Source organism: Giraffa tippelskirchi, chromosome 4 (genome assembly GCF_054371585.1).
Source record: "Giraffa tippelskirchi isolate mGirTip1 chromosome 4, T2T-mGirTip1v1.2.pri, whole genome shotgun sequence".
Taxonomy (NCBI): Eukaryota; Metazoa; Chordata; class Mammalia; order Artiodactyla; family Giraffidae; genus Giraffa; species Giraffa tippelskirchi.
This window is the reverse complement of record NC_137278.1, coordinates 86,867,585-86,883,343: the sequence shown is the minus strand read 5'-3', so window position 1 is coordinate 86,883,343 and position 15,759 is coordinate 86,867,585. Positions and strand designations below refer to the sequence as shown.

Here is a 15,759-nt window from a genome sequence, read left to right as displayed (position 1 = left end):
AAACGATGACACTGCAAGTCCTGCGAACTAGCCGAGGGACCCCAAACTGCAGCGGTCCCTTTCTTGAGTTAACGGGGTAGGTGCCCTGATACCGAGCTGCTAGGGTCAGCGAAATCGATTGAGCTAAGGGTCCCTAAGGTCTAAGTAGGCCGAACAGCATACTGGAAAGTGTAGTTCCGCGGGGGAACGGCCGGAATGGCGAGCGGCGCACATGCGCACAAGGAGCTCAGGGCAACAAAGACGGCGACGTGCGCGCACGCGCCGGAGAACGAGTCGGGAGGGCTGCGCTTGCGCTCCCGGCCGCCGCTCTGAGCTACCGAGCGGCCGAGGGGACAGAGAGAGGGAGGGGCAGGAGCCACCGACCGCAGGAGGAGGAGGAGGGGTTGTGCTCCTGGACGAGCGAGGAGAAAGGGGCGGGGCCGGCGAGCAGCGCGCGGAGGTGCACAGCTCCTGGGACCGGGGGGCGCGCGGGGGTCTGTGGCCCTTGCCGTCCCAGTGGCCGCCGCCGTCGCTTGGCCGCCGTCGGTCTGCGGGAGGCGGGTTATGGCGGCGGCGGCAGTGGGAGCTGTGAATGAATTCTCCGGGTGGACGAGGGAAGAAGAAAGGCTCCGGCGGCCCCAGCAGCCCGGTGCCTCCCAGGCCTCCGCCCCCCTGCCTGGCCCGCTCCCGTCCCGCCCCCAAGCCGGCCCCTCCGCCCCAATCGCCGCATAAGCGGAACCTGTACTACTTCTCCTACCCGCTGTTCGTAGGCTTCGCGCTGCTGCGTCTGGTCGCCTTCCACCTGGGGCTCCTCTTCGTGTGGCTCTGCCAGCGCTTGTCCCGCGCCCTCATGGCCGCCAAGAGGAGCTCCGGGGCCGCGCCGGCCTCGGCCTCGCCCCCGGCACCGGTGCCAGGCGGGGAGGCCGAGCGCGTCCGAGCGTTCCACAAACAGGCCTTCGAGTACATCTCCGTCGCCCTGCGCATCGATGAGGACGAGAAGGGTAAATGGGGAGCTGGGGGGAGGGGGCGGCGGCGCCAGGAAGAAAGCGGTGGGGTCGCCGAGGGAGGGCAACACCTGCGTCCCTTTCCTGCCGAGGCCAGCGGGCACCCCCGGAGCTGATCTGCCCTGCGAGACCGCTTCCTCGGGGTTAGACCCTCATCCTTTATGAGTCTCAGTTGAAAACCTCTCCCCTTTCAGGCACCCTAGCCGCTGACTTTGTTTCAGATACTAGCCTACACCTACATTTCTGCATGACCCGAGTCCCTGTGAGACATCTAGACGTGCTGGTGACAGTGACAGTTGTCCTAGAGTGACCACACAGATCCTTTCTAGCGCTGTAAACAGTGAGTGGCTTGCTCTGAGCCAGGTTTCCAAAAGGTTTTGATATCGAAGAAGCTGTTCCTTGTTACAGGCTTTTAGTGAAAGCAGAGTACTGTAGTGTCAGAAAAAGAGAACAAATGCTGACTTAATTTTGAAAGGAACAGCTGCATATGATTACAGCTGAATTTGCACTATTTTTTAAGTTTCATGACAGTTATTTTTATCAATATAATGACTTCTAAGTATTTTCAATAAAATTCTGTTTTAGTATAAAACTTTTGCCCATGGTTGATTTGCTCTCATCTCAATGAATATGCCAAGTATTCCATTCAAAATTTCTAAATTGAAATATTGAATAAATAGGATTAGTTTATACATACTATTTTACAGTAAAATGTAAAGATTTCTGTTTCTGGATGGAAGCAAGGGTACCACATTCTTCAGATTTCTTTTAAACTAACATTTTTTTTTTTAGTCTTTTTATATGCCAGGCACTATTTTCTTGGCTATGCATGTGTTATCTGTTTAATCCTCACAATTACCCCCTGAGGTGAAGATACTGTTAGTTTTAGCATTTTACAGATGAACAAATTGAGATTCAGAAGGTTAAAGCAGGTCATTCCAAACTATGCTGATTGCTAATGAAAAATTTTTATGGAAGATGATAAATGAAATTATAACATTTTGAAAATCCCTCCTTTCATCCCTAACTCCAGTTTGCTGAGATCTTTTCCCTCTAACTACTCATTTGCATTGTTCATTAGTATAAAAAAAGCAATCTGCAGTTCATTTGTAGTGTCTGCACTACTAACTCCACAAACTATTCTAGGTTTTCCGTTTCGTTGAAGTCCATTTCCTTTGTGGGGCCTTGGACTGGGAAGTAGGATATAAGGAAGGAGGCAGTATTCATGGGTTTGGAGTGAAAGGACAGAGAGGAAGTTTCAGAAAGTTGAAGAAAGGAGGCACATTTAAGAAAAGAATACTGTGTGTTTTTGGAGGGAAATTTTTTATTAACTACTTTATTTACTGCCTCTAAGGAAGATCCAAGATCACCTGAGGAGGATGAAGAAGCATATACCATTATCCCTTTCTAGAGAAGCACTGTTTTATTGCACTATTTTGTTATAATAGAGTCCTCTGAAGTTTACTAATCTAGGTCAAAAGTTGAATAGAAGGATATATTTGAGGGTAGATCATTTGTTGTATTTCAAAAGAGAATGCCAGTACACACAAGGAAATTTTGTTAACACTGGGTGATGGGAGTTGGGAGGTAGCAAAACAGATCAACGAAAACTTAGGCTTTAAAAAAAGGTCCTAGACTCTTAAAATTAAAGAGAAATCAGTTCCATGTGAGGGGTAAGTGATGGAAGTGGAATTCAGACCTTGGATTTCATGCTGGTGATTTATCTTTGGGTATCACATATATGCCTCTATTATATTTAAGTCCTCTTAAAATATTTAAGTATAAATATTTTCAGCAATCTATGTACCACATATTTCACTCTCTTTCAGCAGATAATGTTTCTGTTCAAAGGTTTTGCTTTATTTATACTTTAGTTTCTAAAGTGGACATCAGAATAGGCAATGATAACTCTTGAGTTTGAGTTCTACAACTGCTGCATTATATTCCAAAGGAAATTGGTTCAAACTGAAGCAAATTAGTTATATTCATTTTCCTCTAAAAGTGAAGTAAAACTGAGTTTACATTGTTGTGGTTCTCTTTTATCTCAGATTTTCCCTTGAGCATATTGAAATTTTTTATAGTGTAACTTTAATTCAGTAGATGCAAGAGTTCACATTTGAGGTCTGTTTGCCTCTCCGGCATCCTTGACAATACAGAACTAAATTCCAGGAGAATTTCATCCTTTCTCTTTCCTTCTGCATCAAAACAAATAGAAATGAATTGAATAGATAGTCTTCACAAGTTTCCTAACTCTGTGGTTAGCCCCTGAATCAGTAAGGAGCTAGTAATGTCCTGCATCCCCTTTCCCTTGATAACTTGACTTAGTTTATAAATATACTGAAAGCCACTTTATTCCAGCAGGTGAAATGGGCTGTTTCAGACTGTCATGATGTTAGGTAATTGACACATTTGGTGCCTTCAAATAATAAAGACCAAATTAAATCTTATTTTAACAAAGTAATATGTAAATGTTGTTTATATGGTGACTATTTTGAATTTTATTTTTTTATGGCATACTTTGATGCTGAACTTTCATAAAGGCCTAGATTATCTAAAACCATGCTATTTTGAATAGAAAAGAATAGCACAGCAAATTCTCTTTACCTAATAAGAGGATATGTGAAGTTTGTTCATTAAAGCATTTATTGAATACCAGTTAATTTGCTCAGCTCTGCATTCTAGATGTTAACTTGAGAGAAAATTACTTCCTCTCCAGTGAGATGTGTTAAGATGTTCCTTATGTGATTAGTAAATGTGTGTATTCTTATAAAAATGTGTGTATATATATTATATATCCTTCATTTTTTCCCAAGGAGTTAAATGATTTGTGGATATTTTATTTATTGTTGAACATCTTTGGAAAACTGATAACCTATGATATCTGCTGTATATCTGGAGAAACTGGAATTTAAAGAGTGAATGCACAGTAGCAGAATTAGGAACAGAGTTTAGGTGAACAGATTCATAATTTCATACTTTTATTTTATACTAAGCAGGTTCTCTATTGTGTAATTCCAAGGGCCCCTTGAAATACTTGGGGGAGAAAAGGAGGTTGTAATAGTGGTTCTTCGGATTAACCAGAACATGAACTAACATGCTTTGCATGGCTCCTGCAGGTAGACAGGTAGACAAGCCTGGAATCTCCTGAGTAATACAGTGGTACAGATTCTCTAGGTGTGGTTCAGTTACCTCAAATATGTAGGACTTGACAGACAGCAAGGGCCCAGTGTGTTGTATGAGAGAGAGAGTCAGTTTCTCAAGATAAGATAGGGCTGCATGTAGCATCTGTCATCAAGGATAGAAATTATCTAAATAAAATCCTTTTCTGTTATTTCTAGTCAGAAATCAGAAGTATCAGATCTGGAGATCTGGTATATTTTCTTTTACTCCTAAAAACTATGAGACATCAGTTTGAAAGGATTGATTTCAAGCAATTTTTTTGTGCCTAATTTCTGCTTTAAATGATTAGAACAAGGAAAGAGTTATTCTGATGGATTGACATTCTGGTGATAATATACTTTTCCCAGATAATAACATTACTTTTTATTAAATATACAATAAACATTTCATATTTCTCTGCAAGAATATGTAGTGACATTTGCACTAAAGACCAAAAGGCAGCCATTCTTAGGAACTTCCTCCCTTGTTCTGTTTTTTTTTTTAATTATAGTTTATATCCTTCCTAATGTAAAATACAGTTAACCCTGTAAAACTCACCTGGTAACTAGATTCCTAAGATTATTGTTACTCATCCTGATGACAGTTGTCAGTAAATAAGTATTAAATTATCAAAGAAGGATCTTTTCTAACCCTTCCTACCTTTTATCCGCCAGCTTATTCTCTATGCTCTACCTAATAATAGTTGGATTTTTCAGTCTGGCAAAGTATAGATTCTCTGTTTTTCTACTTATTTTCCTCTCTCTTGACCTATATAATAGCAGTGAAGGTATTAATAAGCTGACCTAGCTTTTTTTTTTGCTCTTGCTTTGTGAATGAACAACTGCTCACCCTTGATAACCCTGTAGAATAAAACATCTTTGAGCACACTCAAACTCAATGGTTTGTTCTGGTAAATGAGGAAAGAAAAATGTCAAAATCAAGGTTTTCTTGGGACTAATAAATGTTTTACAGCTATATAGATATAGCATAGACGATTATGCTTATTCACATCTTTCTGTGCTTTTGCAGATATTTTATGCTGAAGTGGAGATATTTTGTACTTAACTGTTGTTCTTAAGTGAATTTTGCCAGTGCCTTTCAGTGAACTATGACTAGAACACACACCTGTGGCTTAAAAAGTGGAATGTATTATTTATTGTAGCCAAGAGAACACACACCATGGGGAACCATCCCTTATCTCAGGAAAAGGCAACTAGAAAGAATGTACAGAATTTGGGCTTATACTCAGTGATTTTTGAGGAGGATTTATGGAAGCAAGGTTTTGCTCTGGATTGGATGCTTTCAGGAATTGTGACTAATTCTGTAATTAAGTTTCTTAAATTTGATACAGAAGGGGAGACTAGAGTGAGGATGAAGCTATGGTTGATTGAGAGGCACTCATTAGCCCAAAGAGAAGGATGTTTGGTGTTTCATGGCTTGGGCAGTGTTCATGTTTTGGGTGTGTTTAGACATGATTGCAGAGTAGTCTTGTTTTTATCTTCATTCATCATGATTACAGAGTGGGCCTGTCTGATGTTCTGTGAAATTGTTTATATTCAGTATAATACCAAGGCACAGTTGTAATGTCAGATCATTTCCTTGTTACACTAAGGCATAGTTGATGTACTAGCTCCTGGATGTCAGGGGCTGCTTTTCATTGTCTCAGCTTTGAGGGTCTAATTTCATGCTTTTTAAATTGCAGTGCTTCTTGCCCTAATTGACGTTTGAATTCTGACTGTACAGGATCCTGGGCAAGTTACTTATTACTACACTGAGATAATGTTTGTAAAATACTTAGTACTTGTGCATAGTAGATCCTCAGAAAATAGGAACTACTGTTATTAATTTTACAGTTCTTTTAAGGTTACAGCCTCTAGAGGTTATGCTTGAACATTGTTAAACCATCATATCTAGTTTTTATTACCCTTCTTTTAGGAAACAGGCATCTAAATGTGATTTGGGGAAGAAGGAGAATTATCTAAAGAGTGGTATAAAAATATATTTGTTAATTATGACTCTTAGTTCAGAAAAAAACAAATGGAAGTCTCTTTTTAGCCTAAGTGTGGCCAGTGGGGGCTACTCTCTAGTTGTGGTGCATGGGCTTTTCTCATTGCAGTGACTTCTCTTGTTGCAGAGCACAGGCTCTAGGGGCCTCCCGCTTCAGTAGTTGGAGCACATGGGCTTAGTATTTGTGTCTCCCAGGCTCTAAAGCACAGGCTCAATAGTTGTGGTACAGAGGTTTAGTTGCTCCAAGGCATGTGGGCTCTTACCAGATCAAGGATCGAACCCATGTCTCCTGCGCTGACAGATGGATTTTTTTTTTGCCACTGAACCACCTGGGAAACCCAGAATGCAAACTCTTGATAGAGAATTTGGAAAATACCAATAATGCACAAAAGTTAAAATTATCCACCATCCATCCATAGTAAATAGAAAAGGTTTTTAAAGAAAATAAGTTGAAATTCTTAAGGTTAAAGAAAATATCCAAAACTGTAATGATTTCTTTACATGAGGTTGAAAACATTTCCAGTTAAATGGGGAAAAAAGTAAATCTTCATTTCAGAAATAAACCTTGATGTTTGAACATGAAAGCAAATATGGCCTTTTTGCTGAATTAAAACAATAGAAAGGATCCTTTCTGTAATAGTGAACTATGAGAGAATGAACCTGGGAGCTGTCAGTCTGATGCTTCATGGCCTCTATAGTTCATTGTGAATTAGCACACATTAAAATCTACTGTAAGGTCTTTAAAGATTCCTATTACTTTCAAATGTGACACTTACAAGTTGCTAGCAGAAAATTGTGTAGGAAAATGGATATGCTTATTTCCTGGAGTTGTTTGTAGAATGTTGCTTAAGAAAGACTCAGTAGATGAGTAAAAACAGTGGACTTTTAAGAGCAAAAATGCAACTGTGCATACAGTTCTGCAGCAGAAGGATTTATATTTATCAACAGATTTACTAAGTATGCCAAGAGTAATTTTTACATATCTCTTTTATTAAAATATTATCCCATGCCCTGTTTCATTTGATCTTTGCCACAACTCGGAGTTAGGTAAAAGAAGTGTCATCTTGTTTTTAGGTAAGGAGACTAAAGCTCAGAGAGATTGCCTGACTTTCCCAAAGTCAGAGAGCTCTTAAATGATGGAGCAATAACTTAAATCTCTGTCTTGTAACTCACATAGTTGCAAACAGACATCCTCTCTACCCAAGCTGCTCTTGTTTTGATCTTCTCATTGGCAATCTGGGTACCACTAACATGTGAAGAAAAAGATGGAATAGATAATTCACAAATTAGTCCAGTATTCTTATCTTTATTTAAAGATGGATATCATCAGTATTTTTGTTGCTTTTACAGTAACACACATCAAAAATTAATGCACAAATATAGAAAGCAAAAATCTTCTGTAATCTTATCCTTAGATGATTACAGATAAGTTTCCTGACTTTGTCTAGTTATATAAACATAAATATTTATTCATTAGAAGAAAATGAATCATGTTGCATGGAAACTCATCTGTAACCTTTTTTACTTAATGTATAGGGACTCTCCATTTCAAAATACTTAACCTTCCTCTTGTATTTTTTTTTTTTTCAGTTTTAAGTACACTTTTATTAAAGTATACATGAAGTACACACTTTATGTGTTGCTTAATGAATTATTAAGCTGAACATAGCAGTTTGAAACCTCACCAGGTCAAAAATAGAATATCGCTCTGGAAGCCTGCCTTTCTCATCCTCCCTTCTGCTCACCACCTTTCAACACCCTACACAAAGGTATCTTCAGTTCCTAACTTCTTACACTATAAATCAGCTTTATAAATGAAATCATACAGTTGACGTTCTTTTTGTGTATGGCTGCTTTTGCTCAACATTATGCTTGTTAGGGCACTTCCTTGGTGGCTCAGATAGTTAAGAATCTACCTGCAGTTCAGGAGACCTGGGTCCGATCCCTGGGTCAGAAGGATCCCCTGGAGAAGGGCATGGCAACCCACTCCAGTGTTCTTGCCTGGAGAATTCTATGGACAGAAGAGCCTGGTGGGCTACAGTCCATGAGATCGCAAAGAGTCAGACACTACTAAGCGACTTTCACGTCACTTCATGCTTGTCAGATTAATCTTTGAGGTTACTTTTGGCAGTAATTGTTCATTTTCATTTCTGTATACAAGGGGTCAGCAAACTGCCTGTAATGGGTCGTTTAGTAATTTTTTTTATTATGGTAAAACGTAGATAACAAAACTTGCCATTTTAATGATTTAAAGTGTGGGAATCAGTGGCATTAAATACATTCACAGGGGATTCTCTGGCAGTCCAGTGGTTAAGACTCGATGCTTCCACTACAGAACACATGGTTCGATCCCTGGTCAAGGAACTAAGATCCTGCATGCCACGTGGCCAAAAAAAAAAGAAAAATACATTCACGGTATTGTGCAACCGTTACCACTATCCATTTCTAGAGCTTTACATCCTCCCAAACCAAAACTCAGTACCCATTGAACAATAACTCCTCATTTCCCCTTCTCTATTCTTCCCTCGTCCCAGTCCCTGATAACCTCTGTTCTGCTTTCAGTCTGTGATTTCGCCAGTTCTGGGTACCTCATATAAGTGGAATCACACAATATCTGTCCTTCTTTGTCTGACACTTCATTTAGCATTTCAGCGTCTATAAGCAATGCTGAGGCATGTAACAGATTTCATTCCTTTTTTAGTCTGAATAATATTCCATTGTATATGTGTGCCATGTTTTGTTTATCCATTCATCTGCTACTTGATATTTGGGTTGTTTCTACCTATTGTTGATAATGCTGCTCTAGGGACTTCTGTGGTGGTCTAGTGGCTGAAATTCCGTGCTTCCAGTGCAGGCGCCATGGGTTTGATCACTGGTCTGGGAATTAAGATCTTGTATGCTATAAGGCGTAGCTAAAAAAATAATATTATAAATATTGGTATACAAGTTTCTGAGCCCCTCTTTCAGTGCTTTTGAGTATCCACGTAGGAGTAGACTTGTGGGATCATATGTTAATTATTATGTTTAATTTTTTGAGGGACTGCCAAATTGCTTTCCACAGCAGCCTTGCATTTTTACATTCCCAGTACCAGTGCACAAGGGTTTCTAATTTCTCCACATTGGTTAGTTTCAAGGTTTGTTTACTTTGTAAAACAACGGCCATGCTAATTAATGCAAAGTGGTATCACATCATAGTTTTGATTAGCATTTCCGTAATGACTTATGATGTTGAGGATCTTTTCAGGTGCTTATTGTCCATTTGTGTATCTTCTTGGGAAAAATGTTTATTAAAGTTCTTTGCCCATTTTTTGCATTCATTTTTAAGAATTTATGGCTTCTCTGGGTCTTTGTTGCTGCACATGGGCTTTCTCTAGTTGCAGCAAGTCGGGAGCTCCTCTCTAGTTGTGAGTGGGTGGGCTTCTCATTGCAGTGGTTTCTCTTGTTACTGAGCACGGGCTCTAGGTGCTCGGACTTCAGTAGTTGCAGTACGTGGGCTCAGTTGTTGTGACTCCCGGGCTCTGGAACACAGGCGCAGTAGTTGTGGTGCATGGGCTTAGCTGTTCCTCAGTATGTAGGATCTTTCCAGAGCAGGGATTGAACCCGTGTGCCCTGCACTGGGAGGAGGCTTCTTGACTACCGAACCACCAAGGAAGCCTTCATTTGTTTTGTTGTTGTTGTTGCTGAACTGTTGAGTAAATACTTCAGATGCCCTTTCACGACGATTCAACACTCATATATAGGGGGTGTGATCCAGTAAAGCTCTATATAGAAAAACAGGCAGCTGACTATATTTGACCCTTGGGCCACTGTTGTCCATAGATTATGTAGTTCTTAGATTAGGAGCCATACTGTGTATGTAGTTCAGATTATTGGCTAATAGTTTCAGCTACAACTACAACCATTGATTGTATGCTTCTGCCCTCCCATTCTTCTCTTGATTTGATGTAGTCTTGTTGGTTGAGTTTGAATGTTATTGGGGCCCATATAGGAGAGAGGGAGATGTACAAGGGAAACCAAGAACTGCTGAAGTATCCTGAAGGCCTTTTGTGTGCTGGAGATCATTGTAAGTTTTGATTTTTCTGCCATGATTTAGTCAAAGGGGGGAATTCCCTGGCGGTCCCACGGATAGGACGTGGTGCTTTCACTGCCAGGACCTGAGTTCAGTCACTGGCTGGGGGACTAAAATCCTACAAGCTGTGTGACGTGTCGAAAAAGAAAAAAATATATAAAAAATTTAGTCAGTAGGGTGGTCATCAAAGGTTATAGGCTGTAGATTCCCCTAACTTAAGGGATTTAAGTGATTTGAGTGTTGGTGTCAGTCCGTATGCAAGCTAGCCTTTTTCACTGATGCAAAGGCCCAATCAAAATCTGGGAATCTTTGCCACTAATTCTCCTGGGCATGCCCTGGAATTCATTTTTTGTCAACTTCGTTCCACGAGTCTGGTCGCATTCGCATTCAGAATTGATGATGGGCTTCCCTGGTAGCTCAGCTAGTAAAGAATCTGCCTGCAAATGTGGGAGACCCTGGTTTGATTCCTGGGTCTGGAAGATCTCCTGGCAAAGGGATAGGCTACCCACTCCAGTATTCTTGTGCTTTTCTGGTGACTCAGATGGTAAAGAATCTGCCTGCAATACAGGAGACTTGGGTTCAGTCCCTGGGTTGGGAAGATCCCCTGCAGAAGGGAACAACTACCCACTCCACTATTCTTGCCTGGAGAATTCCTTGGACAGAGGAGCCCGGTAGGCTACAGTCCATGGGGTCTTAAAGAATCGGATACGACTGAGCAACTTTCACTTCACTTAAAGCAGAGAAGTGCCCCAGATGGTAGACTCACCTCTTTGGCTTTTCTCTTTTTCGTATTTTGGTAATTTTCAAAATAACCAATCTAATGGGTCTGAAATGTTCTCTCCTTCCAAATTTTGGTAATTTTCACTGTTTTGAAAACACTCTGATCCCTTCAAATGGATGTTTTTAAAATATTTTTCTAGTTTTTCTCTTCTAATCTTATTCTTATAATCAAAATTTTAGCTCTGGTATTAATATCCAACTCAAAATAAATGTTCTTATATCTAAATGTTAGAGTATTGCACTTTTAAATATTGAGGTATAATTTACGTACAGTAAAGTTTACCTTTTTTTAGGGATCTGTATAGTTCAGTGAGTTTTGACAAACAGTTGTGTAAACTATCACTACAGTCAGTATATGGAACGTTTTGTCACCCAAAAGCCCCTTTGGGTCTCTTTCTAGTTGATCCCTTTGCACTCCCCTTAGCCACTGGCAGTCAGCAATCTGATCTGTCACTATAGTTTTGTCGTGTAAATGGCATCATACAGTGTGCAGCCTCTTGTGTCAGGCTCTTTTCATTTAGCATGTTTTTGAGATTCATCTCTGTTCCTACATGCATCAGTATTTTGTTCCTTTTTATTGCTGAGTAGTATTCTGTGTATGGTTGTACCCTAATTTGCTAATCTGTTCACAAAATGATGGACATCAATTTTTAGCTTTCATGAATAAAGTTGGTGAACATTCATGTACAGATCTTTGCTGTTTTTATTTGTTAGGGTAAATATGTAGAAGAAGAGCTAGATCACGTGGTAAGAATATGTTAATGTGTGTTATATTAATGTTAATGTTGTGAGGAACTACCAAACTCTTCCAAAATGGCCGTATGATTTTATAGTCACCCCTGCAAATGTATGAGAAATTCATTTTACTTTGTCTTGTAATTTTTTCCATTCAAAATTAAAATCTTGTACTCTTTAATTTGTAGTTCCCTAATAGCTAATGATGTTGAACATCATCTCTTGTGCTCTCTTCTTTGATAAAGTGTATGTTTTGATCTTTTGCACACTATTTTTTAATGACTTTTTAAAATATCATTGTAAGAGTTCTCTATATATTCTGGTTACAAGACCTTTATTAGACATATTATTTGCAAATAGTTTTCTCCCTGATAGTTTGTGGCTTGTCTTTGTATTGTCAACTCTGTCTTTTGAAGGGCAGGAGCTTTTAATTTTCATGAAGTCTGGTTTATCAATTTTTCTTGTTAAAGTTTGTGATTGGCCTAAAGCCAAGATCACAAATAATTTTGTCTGTTTTCTTTTATAAATTTTATACTTTTAGGTTTTACATTTAGGTCAATAACCCATTTGAAGTTAACTTTTATATGTCATGTGAAGTTTTTTTTCTTATAGATACCTGTTATTCCAGTGTCGTTTTTTTAAAAAGCTCTTCTTTCTCCTTTGAATTACCTTGTCATCTTTGTCAAAGTCAGATCAATAATGTCTGTGTGGGTCTATTTCTGGATTTCTGTTCCATTGATTTATACATCTCTCCTTTTTCCAGTGGTCTTGTCGTTTTAGATAAGAGATAATCTATGCATTTTCATTTTCTACTATCATACTGACATACTAGATTCAAATAAGGCAGTAAATCAACTTCCTATTACCAAAGAATATTAGGTAATTGAGTAATTATTGAGCATGTGAATTTATTTGTACAGAATCAGTCATTTCACTTGCCTCCGTGTAATGTGGTAAAATTTCTTAAAAGATTTTGTCCAGGTGTTGCCAGTGAGAACAGTCATACACTGTTAATAGGAGTATAAATTGGCACAAGCACTTTCAAAAACCATTTTGTTGATTTCCAGTTAATGGAGAATATGTGATGAACCTATGACTCATCAATTCTACTTCTTAAGCATATATATATATATATACTCTAGAGAAACTGACGTATATAAAGGGACAGGTACAAGACTGTTTACTGTAACATTATTTGAAATATTGAAAAACTGGAAACCTACATATCTTTTAGTAGGAAATAGTTAAACTATAGGATAGGATACTATACAGAAGTCAAAATGAATGAACTGGATCTCTATATAGCTAAGTAGATCTCAGAAACAATGTATATGTTTAAAATAAAGTGATACAAATAAAATAGGAACAATAGAAAAAATGTACAAGTAAAATAGGCACTCAGTTCTTAATACTGATTTCTGGGAAGGAAAGGAGCACAGAAGTGGGAAGAGGAACAACAAAGGGAACTTCTGTTGTATCTGTTAAATTGCACTTTATTTTTAAAATTCTAAGGCAAGTGTGACATTATTATCAATATTTCTACCACTCAGAATGCAAATGCTATTTTACTGATTTTTGTAATTTGCTTCTTTTTAAAATTCTAAAACCGAAAAGGAAAACAGATTCTTGTAACAAAAAACTGGAAAGTAAACATCTACATAGTTTGAATTGACTTAAATGCTTAATAATTTCTTTGTGTGTCATTATCAAGTACTTATCGAGCACTTATTCTGGATCAGACACTGTATAATACTAATGGCACCATAGTAAGTAAGAAGGTACCCTAAGGGGCCGAATCTAGTTAGCGATTTATTTGAGAGGGGGTGCAGGAAGGTGGTCGGAGGTACACACTGATAAGGGGATAGCATTTCTTTTTTTGAAAAATGTTTAATTTATTTATGGTTGTACTGGGTCTTCATTGCTGAGCAGGCTTTTCTCCAGTTGCGGTGAGTGGGGGCCACCCGCTAGCTGTGGTGCACAGACTTCTCATTGCAGAGGCTCTCTTGTTGTGAGGCACGGGCTTTAGGCGCCTGGGCTTCTGTAGTTGCAGCACTTCGGCTCAGTTGTTGCAGCTCCTGAGCTCTAGAGCACAGGCTCAATAGATGTGGAGCATGGGCTTAGTTGCTCCACAGCATGTGGGGTCTTCTAGGTTAGGGATCAAACCCATGTCTCCTGAACTGGCAGGTGGATTCCCCACCACTGAGCCACCAGCGAAGCCCAACAGCATTTCTTAGTTATTGTGTGTGATGTTTATAATAAGACTTCATCTATTCTTTGTTATCAAGAAAGTCATGATATTTTATTGATTTTGACATTTCAAATTATATTGAAGAATAGCATGGGAATTTTTAATTAAATGGGGACATGAGTTGGAAAAAACGAAAAGCAGTTCTTATGGATGATTTCCACCTTTGCTTTACTGTATCTCTGTATTAGCCACTTATGAGGCATTGCAGATTCTAAGGACCAAGAAATTAATTTTCAAAACCAATGAGATTTGCATATACTTGTTACCACTTTAAAGAAATATTCTACACATATTTTGATCATGCTGAATTTTTAGGTTCTTTTAGAGTTTAATTTTGAATCAAGAATAAATGTTACCATGTTTCAAAGAAAATAGAAATGTGTTACTAAATGGCCACACTTGTGACCTTTTATGCCAGTTCTCATGGTACTGTCTTTTGTTAAATAAAAACTAACTCTTGAAAAGAGCACCCAACAATGGACATGTTATGTCATATTTGAATACAGTTAGGTTAAACAGTGCTTGTTTTCTCTCATTATTATTGAAATCATGTTTATGTTTTCTAACAGTATATATTTTAAAAACCATTTATCTAAAGTAAAATCTTGAGGAGTCAAATTTATTTCTCTAACACATTATTACAGTGATTTTAAGCATCGATACCATGAGATGATAAACAATAAAAGACTCTCTGCTCTGAAATTGAGAAACATTGACTTATGTATTCCTATCTTGCAGAGCCACTTATACATTAAGATGCTAAAGTACTAAGAAGTCACAGAGTAACAGTTTTCAAGCTTACTTGATCACAACCCCAGCCTCCCTTTTTTTTTCCCTGTATCTCCTAAAAAGAGCATGCTTTGGAAAATGTTTAGTGTATTCTTAGGTTAGGCTTCCCTGGTGGCCCAGACAGTAAAGAATCTGTCTGCAGTCCAGGAGACCCAGATCTTCCATGGGTCAGGAAGACCCCCTGGAGAAGGAAATGGCAAGTCACTTCAATATTTTTGCCTGGAGAATCCCATGGCCAGAGGAGGCTGGTGGGCTACACAGTCCATGGAGTCACACAGAGTCAGACCCAACTAAAGCAACTTAGCGCATGTGTGCACGTGCGTGCACACACACACATATGATTTATACAGATTATTATTTTTATTTTAAAGTAGGACAAAAGGACCAAGCTGTGGAATGGTATAAGAAAGGTATTGAAGAACTAGAAAAAGGAATAGCCGTCGTAGTTACAGGACAAGGTAAGGTTGTATTTACATTTATTTAGTGGCATCCCAAATTATATTCACATGATTGCCCTGATTTCAGATATGTTTATCTAAATGATAGTATTTAACAGATTTTTAAAGGTTACTGTTAATCTTTCTAGATTTACAGTTAATGCTTTATTACCTGTGCTAAAAATGAAGTTATGACTAAATATGCTTAAACTTGATTACCTATAGTAGTAAGATAAAAAAGAGTATATTACTTGTGTTCTCCTTGGAACCACGATTCATGATATTTTAACCCTATTTGTAGCCCTGTCTTTGAAACCTCATCCTCCTCACTATCAAGGCAGGGAAGGAGTAGTTAATCCACAGATCCCCCTTTTGCACTGTGGGTAATGCTTGACTGCATGTTAGAATATGAGCTGTAAAGTTTTTTTTGATTTACACATGACCTTTTAAAATCAAAGTAGTTATTTTTCATCTTTTCTGTCACATCAAATTAAAAATCAAAATCTAAACAAAAGAAAAAATGAAAAAAAAACAAAAACAAAAGGAAAAAAA

At 38.6% G+C, this 15,759-nt stretch overlaps 1 protein-coding gene across 8 annotated transcripts in view; it reads left to right on the top strand.

Moving 5' to 3' along the window:
* The first annotated feature begins 263 nt into the window (after window positions 1–263).
* The window catches only part of SPAST (spastin), a 50,484-nt gene continuing 34,988 nt past the window's right edge, over window positions 264–15,759 (top strand). For 2 of the 8 annotated variants that reach the window (XM_081590316.1, XM_081590314.1), the window contains exons 1-3: window positions 264–439; window positions 750–980; window positions 15,145–15,228. In XM_081590316.1, the coding sequence (XP_081446442.1) occupies window positions 830–980; window positions 15,145–15,228 (235 nt within the window). In that variant the 5' untranslated portion in view covers window positions 264–439; window positions 750–829. Of the gene's footprint in view, window positions 981–15,141; window positions 15,229–15,759 lie in introns of all 8 variants that reach the window. The other 6 variants (XM_081590315.1, XM_081590313.1, XM_081590312.1 and 3 more) reach the window with 3 other exon arrangements.